The 13,532-nt window shown below is 48.1% G+C and overlaps 1 protein-coding gene across 1 annotated transcript in view; it reads left to right on the top strand.

The window, feature by feature from the left end:
• Window positions 1–3,943: 3,943 nt before the first annotated feature.
• The window catches only part of PACS2 (phosphofurin acidic cluster sorting protein 2), a gene marked incomplete at its 5' end in the record, with an annotated part of 45,661 nt that continues 36,072 nt past the window's right edge, over window positions 3,944–13,532 (top strand). The window contains 4 exons of the mRNA XM_010084724.1: window positions 3,944–4,031; window positions 7,312–7,401; window positions 10,769–10,894; window positions 13,093–13,255. Coding sequence (XP_010083026.1) covers window positions 3,944–4,031; window positions 7,312–7,401; window positions 10,769–10,894; window positions 13,093–13,255 — 467 coding nt within the window. The remainder of the gene's footprint in view (window positions 4,032–7,311; window positions 7,402–10,768; window positions 10,895–13,092; window positions 13,256–13,532) is intronic.

The raw sequence follows: 13,532 nt of genomic DNA, 5'->3' as shown, positions 1-13,532 counted from the left end.
CCAAACGGAGACCAATTCCTTTCATATAGCCATCGGCTGATAGAGGCTTATGGACCTCGGAGGAGAGTGCTCCTGGCATGAAATGTTTTCTCAGGAACAGTGTCTTCACAGCTTTTAACCTGGACAAAGGGTATCGGTGTGGGGCGCTGCCGTCTTCCTGCTCCAGCTCCCATCTTGCACTTGGAGTCCCCTATAGCTGTGGATCCATCTGTTAATATTCTTGACTTCTATGGGGCTTAATTAAAATACAAGTCTTTAATTTTTAATTTTTCCTTCCTGTTGATTCGACTGTCTCTGCGTGAGTGAGGTCTCAGTGCAATTACTGTGCTCCCTGTGGAGAAACAGACATTTAATTCAGCGAGGCAGACTCTTTCTTGGAGGGGGTTTATTTTCCTGATCTTCCTGCTCAGAGGGATGCGAAAGCAAAACATTCAGTGAGTAAAGAATGCAACACTTTATTTGGCTGTTCTGGACATGTTTGCTGGATCTTGGTTATGTTCTTTGCAGATAACTGCCTCTCTGAGCAAAGAGCTCATGATGAAGCTGTTCAGCACAGCTTGCATTTGCAGGGGGAGTTGAAACCATTGGGTCAAGCCCAGGTTTTCTATTTAAAACTGTGTTCTTGCAGCACTGATGTAAAAAAAAAATATTTTTATTGTCGGAGAATGCATTAAGCTGTCTCATGATTTGTTAACCTGGGAATGGGGTCAGGCAAGCGCCTCATGCCTCCTCGCCATGGGAGGGACATGTGTGACCAGAGGGGACGCAAGCCCCCCAGCAGGCGCTGCCCACTGCTGCGTGGGACCCAGCTGTGCTCCTAGCAGGGACATCTACTATGAACCTTCAAAAAAAGGGTGGAAATCTCAGCTCTCAGATTTCCTTTGCCCTTATTTAACACAGCTTCGGCTAACTTAGTGCTTTTGCCAGCTTGAACTCCCTACGTGCAACCAGAGGTCACTGCTGGAACAAATATGCAACAAAGGGGTTTGTCTGTGCCTCCTGTGTTGCAGTCCCGAGCTCGTTATGGATCACCCAAAATACATCAGGCTCTTTGAGCTCCAGACTTGGGGCTTCCTCAGTTTCACTAGTGTCTACTCTGGGTTATTTTCCCTGTGTTCATGGAGATCAAGTACATGTGTATGTGAAACTTGCAAATAAACAGGCTCAGAGATAGAAATGTTTTTGTGAGACTGGTCTCCTGCCTGATCCCTGAGATTTAATGAAGTACAGCAAAATCTCGGCAAAAGACAAGTGTATGGAGGAAGATGCTGCCATTGTCAGAAGCAGTTTTGGCAGAGAAATCCTGGCCGTACCTGTGAGCGTGAGCGGTTCTGGATCCCTGTGCTGGCAGTGGGGGCACACGCTGGCTTTGGATGTGGTGACAAGCTGGAGTATGCCTTCTCATGATTATTTGAGTGAGGTATGGCCCCTTTCTGCCATGTGTTCTGAAGGTTGCTTTGATTTGTAAGCTGCAAACTTAGACAGAAGACCCAGAACAATAAGCGTGTTGAGGGTAAGGGCGATTTGGTGGGATTTAAACTCTGATTTTATTCCTCCCTGCCCCCCCACCCTGATGGAAAATATAAACATTTCATTGTTGTTTGTGTGAAGTGCCTTTTAGTACCAGCAGCCCAGTGATGAGGGATAAATAAAGCAGATGCGTCCCATGTCTTTTTTAACTGCTTTTGTTTCTCTGATTGCTGTAAAGGAGGCTTTTAATTTTTTTTATTTTTTTTTTCCGAGCAGCAAGTGCTCCACAGGGCTTGATCAAAGCTCATAAATGATGAATTGAAGGAATGCCCGGCAGAGAACAGAACGCCTTCCTTGTGCTCTGCTGTGTGCGCTGAGAACACCATTGTTCCTTCCCGTACCTTTTTCATCCTCGAGCTCAGGCCGGAGAGAAAAGGCCTTTGTTCCTTGCCTGTCAGCTGAGACAATGCCAGCCTGTTGTCCTACCTCTGCCCTCAGCACCTGACCAGCCCAAGCTCTGTGGCTTTTGGCAAGCCAAGCGCGATTGTCCTCCAGCTCCAGCGTTACAGAGAAAACAAATGGCATCACAGCCTCCTTCCTCCAGATCCTGGCCGGGCTGCTTCACGGCAGCGGCCACGTGCATCCATGCTTGCTGTGTTGTTCAGAGCGCGGAGGGAAAGCCGGCAACCTCCCTGGTTGAGGAATGCAGCTTCCCGTGACTCTCAGCGCACAGGGATGCTTCTGTGTGTAGGTGAACATGCTGTCCTGTGCTTCTGCTTCTCTCCGGGGCAGGCTCTGCCCGTGGGTGAAACACGCGTGGATTCCCCTCCACCAGCCCAGCAGCAGCTGCAGCTGTCCTGCCCGCTTCTGCGCCGGCACCCAGCACCTCCAGGCTCGTGCTCTCCAGCACGTTTGTCTCGATGACACTGCACACAGCTGCCGGTGGTGTGACTGAGAGGAATGGAGGCACAGGCAGACCCCGTTTTTCCACTTGTAATTTCTGTAGCATCTCTGGCTGTGCTGTCTTCTAGTGCAAAACTTGGCAAGGGAGAGAGCTTTTAGTTCTCTCTTTCTGTTGGTTTTTGGGGGGTGGATAGCAGGAACCGGTGCTTTGCAAATGGGCAGAGAGAACAGAGGGTGGGTTGGGGTACAGAAGAAGCTGGCAAGGGTGGGTTTGGAGAGGCGCTTGAGTGAAGACCGTAAGAGCTAAGACCCTGTTCCTAGCCCTGCACGAGAGGGCAGAGTTCAGGCACAGCCCTGGGCGTTTCTGGATGAGGCAGGCAGCAGCTGCTCCAGCGTCTGCTCCTTCTGGGAAGAGCCTTCAGCCACATCTCCCCTGCAGTTTTACACCCAGGCTGATGGTGCCTACCTTCAGGCATTGCAGCAAAGCAGTGTGTCGGCTTCATGCTGTGGTGGAGGTGCAGGTCACCCTTGCAGTGGTGACTTGTCCCGTTCCTGGGAGCGGTGTGGAGTTCTACAGCTCAAGTGCAGGCTTCGGTCAGTGGCACTCGTGCTACTGCTGCCTGGGCATGCGCCAAAATCCAGCGTCGGCTCCTCTTCCCTTCCCACCTCCTGCTGGACTGGGCCCCTTCATGAGCCTCATTGCTCAAGCTGAGCTGTCCTTGTTTCTGGTTTATCTTTCCCTGAAGTTTGTTTCTAGGCTTGCCTTCTTAATCACACCAGTGGGTGGTAACTTTTGTGACACTGTGACAGCACCAATACCCTGGGACAGTTATCCCAGAGCCTAAACTCAGCTGCACCTACTCTAACCTTCATCCCCTCCCGAGCTCCTGTGCTGGAAGGCAGGAGTGCAAACAGCTTTAACCAGAACAATGTAGCATTGCCTGGGTGAAGAATGTGATTTACTTGCATATGTGCGGCATGTGAATACCAGGGCCAGAGGGCACTGCTTGAGTCCTCTTCTTCTTTCTTGTTTTTTTTTTCCCTTTCCCATTAGAAATGCCTGAGCCACTTGCTAGCACTTTTGTTTGGGGGGTGAGGAGGAGAATGTGTGGGTTGACAAGAGGAGGTGGGAGTGAGAGCTTTGGGAGCCAGGAGTCTAAAACAGAAAAAGCCAACAGTCTAGGGAAGCTTTGTAGACGAGTTTAAAATTAGTCTGACCCAGTGCTTTTATATTGCTGGAATTTAATTCCTCTGACCCTAAAGCTTTTTGGTCTGACTCAGAGCAAGAGTTCCCAGGCTGTGGTCAGCAGTAGTCTGTGCTGTGGCCATGGCTCTGTATCAGTGATATGTACCTGCTCTCTAGCTTCTATTTGTGAAAGGTTGAGGAGATTCGGTCTGAAAGGCCAGGGATGCCTCACATATTTCTTCTGTCTTTGTCTGTATTGGTGTGTGGCTTGTATCCGGAGCTTGTTTTCCCTCAAACGGGGATACTGCTGTGTGTCAGAGCTGTTCAGAGCTTTTGCTTTTCCAGGCATGATTGTAACCGTTTCTCTTCTGTTCCTGTTTGCAGGTTGTGCAGCTTGACATTAAAGAAACTGGTAGTCTTAAAGGAGTTGGATAAGGAGCTTATTTCTGGGGTCATTGCTGTCAAAATGCAGGTAATTGCTGCTCAGTTATAAGAATTGAACGTGTTGGTTGGGTAAAAATACCGGCAGGTGCCTAAGCTGAGCTTCACCTCCACATGAGGGTCCATTGCAGCCACAGGCTTCTCAAGTACATCAGGGCATTCTGGATGTGTGGAGAGTCTCTTGGGATCCTTCCCCCATGTTTCTCCTGAATTCACCGAGGGCTCAGCATGAGCTTATGTGTATGTAAAAATGCTCTTTACAGATCATATGCTGTCACTTCTTCTTCCTGAGCTGTCACTACATCCAAGCCTGGTTCTCTATTTAACGTGCTTCAGCTCACTTCAGGGCTGAACATCTTAGTAACTTTGTCCTGGTTTGGGGGTTCTGGAGACCTTGATTTGGGGGTTCTGGGCCTTCCTCTGCTGATGGGCAGCTCTCCTATCAGGAGTCCAACTCATTTTGTAGACAAGTGCTTGTCAGTGGACTTGTAGGGTGCCTGTACATTTTAATTTGTTTCCATAAAATACAGCTGTCATCCTAGGTAAATAACCCACTTTACAGCATACGTTTGTGCCATTTAATTAGGTGCCTACATGTAGGTCACCCTGCCTGCAGGCAGGCTGGGAAGGAAGGGGACTCGGTTCCACAGTGCATCGCAGCATCAGTTCAGCTCACATGCTCCCACCACTGCAAATGCTCAAGTACTTAGTGAGTAAAAGCCTAACAAGCCTGTAAGTAGAAAAATACCATTAACCATACTGAAAGGCAGCTGCTTTTCAAATAAAGAGACAGGAAAACCCTTGCAGAGACCTGGTTGTGTCAAAACACGCACCGTCTAGCTTGGAAACTGAAATCGTGAAGGCTCTGTGTGCAAGAACATGCATCTGAGGATGTAACCAGTGTTTCTCATCTCTGTGAAGTCTAGCTAGGGTAAAAATCTGTCCTTCTGTGTTGGAGGGGGTTCATGCACCCTCAGTGGGGAGCAGAAAGGTAGGGAATAATTTCACACACCGGGATTCATAGGAACCTCGGAAGAAGCACAGCTGTGGGTTCTCAGGCTGCCAGCTGTTGCTTATTGGGGCTGAAAGCTTTCTGTATGTTTGTACTCCTCGATGGTGGATGCATCACTGTAAGGGCCTGAGGCATGTCAGGGGATGATCTGCACCCAGAGCATGTCAGACCTGGGTTGGACAACTCAGTAGCTTTCACTAGAGCAAAACCTTCTTTTCCTGTCCAGGTTACTGCTGACTGCTTACACTTCTTACAGGTCAAAGCTTGCCCCAGACCTACAAGTCCAAGGGGAGTTTTAACACGTGGGACTTTGTCTATGTTGGGTACAGGTTGTGGTCCGCCTTGCCACAGTAATTCAGACGCTGGAACCTGACAGTTCTTCTGCAGTCCTCCCTACACCAGGGCAGATCCCTGAAGAACTGGAGGGCAAAAGGACTTGTCCTGTTTGGGGTGCTCATCTGCCAAGTCCCAGGTGGCAGCTCACATCCCCGGGCCACCCTTCTTTTGCCTCTGATCTGTCCTTCCTGTTGACCTAGAGATGACAGTGGCTGGAGTGACTGCTGTCCCAGAAGGTGCCTCCCCCTGGGTGTCCCTTGTGCTGGATCAGCACCTGTATTTCTTTGTGATGTAGTGTTTAACGCTGGGTCGGTGGCACTGCAGTTGTCTTGGGCACAGGCAGATTTGAAGCCCTGTTAGTAAAAGTCCCTTTAGAGCTTGCAGGTTATGATGCTGCTGCTGACAGGCTCTTTCAGGGACACCTAATTTGCCAGCACTTGGGTTTCTGACACAGCTATTGTTTGAGGCTGGTGATACTGGATCATCAAATAGATGATCTCTGTGAAATGACTCACCTTTATATGGGAATTGTGAGAGAGGTGTCAGGCACTGGAGCCCTTCCAGAGGGGATGACTGAATTCAGACCTAATGAGAGCATCTTACCTGCATTTCGTGTGTCTCCTTGCAGCCTCCCGAACAGTGATGTTCAAAGAGTTGTCAACTGTGTTTCCCAAGCTGTTGCTTTATTTATCTGCTGCGGTCTTTTAAAAGCAGCTATATTTGGTCTTTCATTAGATTGCGAGTTGTGTAACAAGTAAAGCAAGATTGCTGCTATTAGGAGGTTTACGCCAGCGGAACAGATGTGGCTGTTTTCAGCGGCAAGGCTAGCTCTGCTGTACTTGCACGTGTGCTGCTTTTCCTGGGGGGAGCCCTTCGGTTTCTCATCCTGCTCCGCTGTCTGTCTTCTGCTCCGCTGGAGCTTGGGCACCTCGGCATTTCCCCAGGGAAGCCTGCGTTGTGCAGGAGCTGAGGCACTGCTGCAAATCGCAGCGTTTGCTCTGGCTGCCTGGGCAGTGTGTCTGGGGAGGAAGGGATGTAAATGAGTCTCTGCTTCTCTCTCATCTCAGGATGCTATTTGGGGCTTATATGGGCAGACCAGATTTTCCTTTGGATGTAGCTGGGAGGTGTTTACCCCCGAGTCTCTCTGATTTCCCAGATGCTGCTTTTTTGAGAGCTACAGCTCTGTGCTTCAGATCAGCCTATCTGGACAAAGCCAGATCTGCAGCCTCAGCAAGACATTGAGCCAGGGACCTCTGAAACTTGCCACTGTGTTTGAACAGCACAGGAGGATTTGCTAGGCAGTGGTCTGACAGGCTTTCTTGCTAGTTTTCCCTGAAACCTTCCCTGAAATGAAATGCTCACACAGTAAATAGCCCAGTATCTGGGTTAGTGTGCCGCAGCCCAAACACAGGGTAGATTTGGAGTTGCCTTGGGACGCTGTCAGCTCTCCAGACTCCACTGCGATGCTTAGTGGATTTTTTCTTCTATAACCCCAACAGCCCACAGTTGTTTAAACAGGTTAAAATCTCCACTTTCCCCGGGGAGGGGTGTGTGCACAAAAAGAAGAGACCAGTCCGTCATGGCTAATGCTGGAGATTTGAGCATGAGGCGGCAGCCTCTGAACCCAGGAGGTGATGAGCCTTGGACCTATTGGCTCAAGTGAAAATATGAGACTTAAACTTGAGGGGTGGGGATTGACTCATAGTTTTTGAATGCTAGGGTTTGGCAGAACAAAAGCTGCTTTGTTGCAGTTAGGGACAGTAAATATGCCCAAATCTTTGTTAGTCAAATATCTCCCTTTCATCTCATTAATATTTCACAGAAGTGCAAGGTCTGATGCATCTGTTCGCTTTCTCTGTGGTACTCCCTGACAATGTTTCCTGGTTTTCAGTAAATAGGACTGGGTTGGGATGTAAGGGCTGGCTTCTGGAGAATTCACCCAATGGACTTTGTTTCTGTACAGGGCTCCAAGCGCATCCTGCGGTCTCACGAGATTGTATTGCCCCCGAGCGGACACGTGGAGACGGAGCTTGCGCTGACCTTCTCGCTGCAGGTATGTGGGATGTGGCTGTAGGGCAAAATGGCCCAGATGCTTTCCAGGATCTGGGGAGGGGGAAGCCCTTTGGGAAACCTGGTATATAAACCTTAAAAGTGTTATTGGGACCAACCCTGCATTGTGGAGGGCAGATCTCTCATCCTGCCTTGTCTGGGGGAAACAGGTCAGTTAGGCACTGGCTGCAATGTGCATGTCCTCAGTGCAGCAACACAAATTTTTCTGAATTGCCTCTCGGCATTGAGGGCTCGGAGCAGGGTGCGGGTTTGCAGTGTTAGGGGACCTTCCATTGGAGCCCAGGGCCATGAGAACTTTGCAGTCTGTCCTCTTCATGTTGTGGCTGTGGCAGGAACTGGAGCAGACCAGGATGGCTCTTCTTTTTTTTTTTGCCTTTTGTTGCCTTCCTTATGAATGAGCACTGGAGGCTGGCAGCCAGGGCTGGTGACATGGAGTGTCAGTCTAACTGAAGTGGGAATGGGACAGGTGAACCTCTCATTTGGAGTTCCCGAGGGAGGCATCATTTGGGGAAGCAGGAGCGGTATGCAGACAGTTAGTCCTGGCTCTGGAGTCACAGGAATAGCTGGGAATTGGAGCAACTGTATTTTATTGGTTCCTCATTTCCTCAAAGTGTGCTGTCCTGGTGCTACCTCCTGAGCAGGGAACTAGTGGTTAGATCTTGAAGTCAAGAGTGTGGTCTGGTAAGGAGACAGGCTCCAGTGGTGATGTGAGACAGACTGGCTGTTACTCTGAGACCCATGCAGACTCCAAGCAGATAAGATTTCATTGCAGATGGATGATAACCTTGCGGCTGCCCAGGCAGATACACAGATAGCTGATGCTTCTGGTTCTGCCCTGATGCAGCCCACAGCCTGGGTTAACTGCAGCATTGCATCCCCTCCTGTGTGAGTAGGAATAACAGTCATGTGCCAGGAATACGTATGCTTGGGTCCTGGGACTGCAGCTTTCCCATGGCTGGAAGCAGAGCTGTAAGGTGAGACAGGTCTCCCTCTGCCAGTCCTATGTCAGCAAAGAGCAAGTATTTCTGCAGATCTTTTTGGAATTAATTCGGAATACATTTTTTTTCCCTGGGACCCAGAGCAATGCTGCAGCAGGATGCAGAGAGCATTGCCTTTAACTTGATCTCCCCAGAAGGGACTGGGAATTGAGCCAGAACAGGGGAGAGCAATGTCCGTGACACTGAGCCTTCAGAAGAGGTGAGCAAGCTTAATGCAGAGATGCGCTGCTGGGCTCTGACTGCAGGAAGGATTGGTGGTCTTGGATGCTGTAAGGCCGGGGAAGCCTTCCTGAAATGGCACAGCAGAATTTTTATGACAGCTTGTATTGTTTCTTAATTGGATGATGTCTGGAAGCTGCTCCTAGCTAACAACTGCAGCTTAAGCCAGACACAGGCTGAATTTAGTGCCTGGGATATATGTGAAAGTGGTGATGGGCCACAAAGTAAAAGCATGTGGATGTCATAGCACAAGAAGGTCTTGGTGTCTTGCAGCAGCCAGTATCTCCGTGTCGCACTGTCAGCTCTTCAGCATGTATGCCTTGCTTTGTGCTAGCTGTCTGGATTTGCAGCCCCTCTTATCTTCACAGTTGCAGCTTTCTCAGCTGCTCCTCCTGACTGGAGTTCCTGTCCTTTGCACAGAGCATTTCCTTTTCAGAGCTAAGCTGGAAAGGTGACGGGGCAGGCTGGCATAAGAGCAAGCAGCCCATTGTGTCTGGCAGCCTTGGCTCAAACAGGAGGGAGGAGTTTCCTGTTGCGCAGCTGGGATAAGACTGGAGTTAGTGGTGTGTCCGATCCTGTTTTGCCTTGCTAGCTGGGGCTAGAGCAGCCCTAGCCTTCATCATCACCTTTCTGGCAGGTGAGCTACCTGACCCTCTGTGGGTTTCACAGGATGAAGGGAAATTCCCCAGGTATGAATGGGAATGCTTGTCAGAGGTGGCCAGGCAGCACACCTTTGAAAAACAGAAACTTGCACATGCATGGACTTGAACCATCCAGTTTAATCCCTGAGAACTTGTATACATTGAAATCAAGCTGGCCTGGGACCAAGCGTGACTTTGGACTTTTATTTGCAGGCTTGTTCTTAAGCAGCCTTGGCATGGCCCAAGTGAAGCTGAGAGCAAGGAGTCCCTCTTCCCTGCTGCCCTTCCAATATGCAAAAGGGCTCCAGAGGCAGGGCGAAGGTAGATTTGAATGCAAAAGGTGCTTCTGGCTTTCTGAGCCCCTCTTACCTCTTCCCCCAATAACTTTTTCCATCCTTGTTTAGGGATGTTGCATGTCTGTAAAGTCACGGGCTCCACTGGTGTCTGGATGCAGATGTGTTCTGAGGTTGTCTTTTAATTACGTGGACCGCTGTTCCTCTCTTCTGCAGGGCTGCTTCCCTGTGCAGTGCACAGTAGGTCCTGCCCTTGCAGAGCAATTAGTTAATTAGTATTCTGCTTGTTTGTGTGGCCACTGCTCCCAGCTCTAGCGTAGCAGTCAGGCTTGCTCTGGACTGCAAATTCATATCTCGGGCTTTCTGGTGGCACTCAGCATTTGTATTTATCAAATGTTTTGATAGGCAGGAAGTTATTTTCAAAATGTCCCAAAGAAAAAAAGAAAAAGATGTGGGTTTTGCCTGCGAGAGAAGCATCCTTCACTTAGGAATGTCCTGATTGAGATCCCTGCTATTAGGTTCTTCTGTCCGCAGGTTATTGGTGCTATGTATTCTGTGTATTTAGAGTGTGTGTCCCATACACCTCTCTTCTCAAGATGAGACTCAGCTACCTGCTCAGGTGGCCTCTGTATGTTTTCTGGAAGATTGTTCTTCCATTGCACAGCTTCTTCCTGCCGCGGCTGGTGAGCTGGGCCCTGGGGACTGTCAGTGCCCTGGCAGGGGCCAACTGTACCACCACTCTGTGCAGATGGGCAGGGCAAGGGGAGGTGGGGTGGTTAGCCCCTCTTGCTTGACTTCAGAGCCTCTCTGTTCTTGGGGAGTTTTTTGGGTGGCACGTAAACAAATGTATTTTCTTGTATGGAACCTGTCTTGGAAGGGTTGATGTCTTTGCAACATAGCCAGGCAGTAGGAGAGGTTTTTTCTTGACTTTATTTAAAATACAAACCCTTTGAACAATAGAAGTTTGAGTATGTTAACACTGGAAGACGTTGACGGTTGCAAGATCTGCGTGCCTGAAGGAGCCGGCATCGTCCTGGAGAGGATAATTGCATGACCGTGTAGGTCTCCGTGCTTTAGCTGCGGGCGCTTCTAAAAGCCCTGGGTTAATCCCTAGGAATGCAGTTGACTTGTGAAGCAGGAGGCTTGTGAGAGAACGCCGAGAGATGTAACAAACTCTTCTCCTGTGTTTCCAACCGCAGTACCCTCACTTCTTGAAGAGAGAAGGCAACAAGCTTCAGATCATGCTGCAGCGGCGGAAGCGCTACAAGAACCGAACCATTTTAGGCTACAAGACTCTGGCCGTGGGGTCTATCAACATGGCTGAGGTAAGCCACATTTGACATGATCTCTGTTTACACAGGTGGACATTTTCCCTTCCCCGCATTGTCACTTCACTCATTGAGAAGTACCTGGCTTCTGTATATACTCTGTATTTATATAGCTGTCTTCTGTAGTCAGTATTCACAGGGCAATATTTTAACCAGATTTTACTACTGAGCAATAGTATTGTACATCTTTTGGGTAATATCTTGAGAGCCAAAGGTTTCATAAGGCTTATTACCTTGTGAGGGTTTTCTTGTTGGTGGATGGGGTTTTTTTTAGAGTTAGAGGGTCCAGGTAATTTCACCTAAATACAATGCTGTCCCCTTTGCTTTCAGGATACTTGAGCATAAGTTTAAAACTAGTAAATATTCTTTTGTATCGTGTTTCCTGGAAGGTACAGCAGAAGTTGCAGCATGTTCAGTTGAACTAATGTATGCTTTTGTCTCAGCTCAGTCTTAAATTTAAAGTGTTTTGTTGTTTTGTGAGTACAGAACGAGACAGATAGGGTCACTCGAGCAAGCCTTCCAAACCTCAGAAATGTTCAAATTAAAGCAAAGTTTGCTGTGCCTCTCTGTGCCACTGTATGAGAGCTCAGGATCGAGTAGTTTCTATCATTTTGCTTAAAATGCCCTTCTGCAATTCTTATTTTATGGCTGTTGGTAATTTAAGTGGAGTTCTATTCATGAGAAGTAAATGATAAAATTTTCAGATTTACATCTGAAAATTAATGCTGGATTCAATTATGGATAAATTATTCACTAAGGCTTTCTAAATGGCTTAGATCCGTGCTTCGTTATTTCATGCCCTGTTTAATCTGTGCTATTTCTGTTTCTGCGTGTTTTGAGATGGGCTTAGCAATAGCAAGTTCAGCTTAACACCAGTATTTTTGATTCAAGTGCATTCTGGCAACAAATCGCTTCCATCCAAAATAAGCTAGTGTTCTGCTGTGGTGAGTAATTACTATATTCGTTATAAAGACCCCTCCTTGTGTGTGAGTCCGGCTTCCCGTAGGCTTGCAGTAAATGGTGAACTCCCCATTTGGATTGGCAAATTCTGATTTGTGGTATTGGAGCTAACATTTTTCCCCATACTGTGTTTGGTTTAAGAAGTAGAAATTAAATACTGCTGTAAGGCAGAAAACATGTGGGCTCATTAATTAGACCCATCAGTGAACTTCTGAGCATTGGGCATTTGCTGCTGCTGCGTGTGGTTTTTCTTTGGTCTTTTTTGTAGTGTCAGCTGACTGAGGTTAGAAGGTCAAAAATTTTCAAAGGTTCACAGTGTTATGAAATAGTTGCTCTCCAGCTCATCAGCTCATCTGGAATATTTCTGAAATGGAAGAGTCCAGGAAAACAAACTTTATAAGCCCCTCCTCCTCTTTGCAGTTTATAGGATAATGACCCCTAAAGAGCACTGACGCATTTCTTAAAGAAAAAAATTCTCTTAGCTGTTCGAACAAAGCAGTGAATTGGAGTTGTGAGCCTGAGCAGAGTTTAGGAGCAGGGGGCATATGTTCCTCATCAGCTCAGGTCTGTTTAGAGCCATGTGAGGAGCTGACGAAGCAGCCTGGTGTGTATTAGAAAGCTGGGGTGCTGGCGTGGGGAAGCACTTTCTGACTCTGGGGGGAGCCCTGTGAGTGGCAAAGGAAGGAGACGCCCACACTGAGACATCCCTCTGCCTCCTCTTATTTTTCATGACCCGTGGCTTCGTTACCCTGGGGTGGCCAGCTCCTCTGAGATTCAGGTGCCAACTCCTTGGAGCAGGGTTTTTTGCTTTAGGAAGCACTTCATGTCCATATCTCACCAAGAATTTTTGCATTTACTGTCTCTTTTGCGGACTTTAACACAAAATTAAGTTCCTTAATTAAATGTTCAGAAGGTTGGTAACTTGATAATTCAAATCAGTACTGTGCCATGGAAACAAATATATAGTAATGAGGTAGTCAAATATTGTGCTAATCGACTGTCAAGCTCAGAACACTTTTTATTTCCTTCCATCACTTCCATTAGCAGTCGAATAAAATCTCAACTAGCATTGTGTATTGCCTGCCAGTGGCTCCTGCAGTTGCAGGGTGTTGGCTTGCTTCTGTACTTGGAAATGTGGAGTAACTCTATTAACGTAAATAACTCTTGTGGTATGCAAATGATGCAAGTTTAAATGCATTTAAATGCAGATTGCTACTGCTTAATTTCTGTCCCAGGTCATGCAGCACCCAACAGAAGGTGGCCAGGTTCTGAGCCTTTTCAGCAACATCAAAGAGGCTGCAGTGAAGGTAGCAGAAATCTGGATCTTCTCCTTGTCAAGTCAGCCAATTGACCATGAAGACAGCACGATGCAGGCCAGCCAGAAAATCAAGTCTACAGGTAAGAGTACAACCACTCGCTCTGAGGACCAGTATCTTCCTGAACTAGCTGGAGGCAAACCCCACCTGGGCTTCGATGCTTTCTGGTACAAATGAGAACTGGTTTGCACAAGTGGCTGTGTCTATAACTGGTTAATGCAAAGAAAACGCACTTTGAAAACCTGTTACTGTGTAAGCAGGGAGTGTGGCAGGAGCAGGGGGTTGAATTGTCAAAGCTGCTCCTGCATATCGCACCAGGCGTGAACCATCCAGCAAGGGTTAGCTGGGTTCTTACCAAC

This window comes from Pterocles gutturalis, unplaced genomic scaffold (assembly GCF_000699245.1).
Source record: "Pterocles gutturalis isolate BGI_N339 unplaced genomic scaffold, ASM69924v1 scaffold9480, whole genome shotgun sequence".
NCBI classification, from domain to species: Eukaryota; Metazoa; Chordata; class Aves; order Pterocliformes; family Pteroclidae; genus Pterocles; species Pterocles gutturalis.
This window is presented reverse-complemented; position numbering and strand designations above follow the sequence as displayed.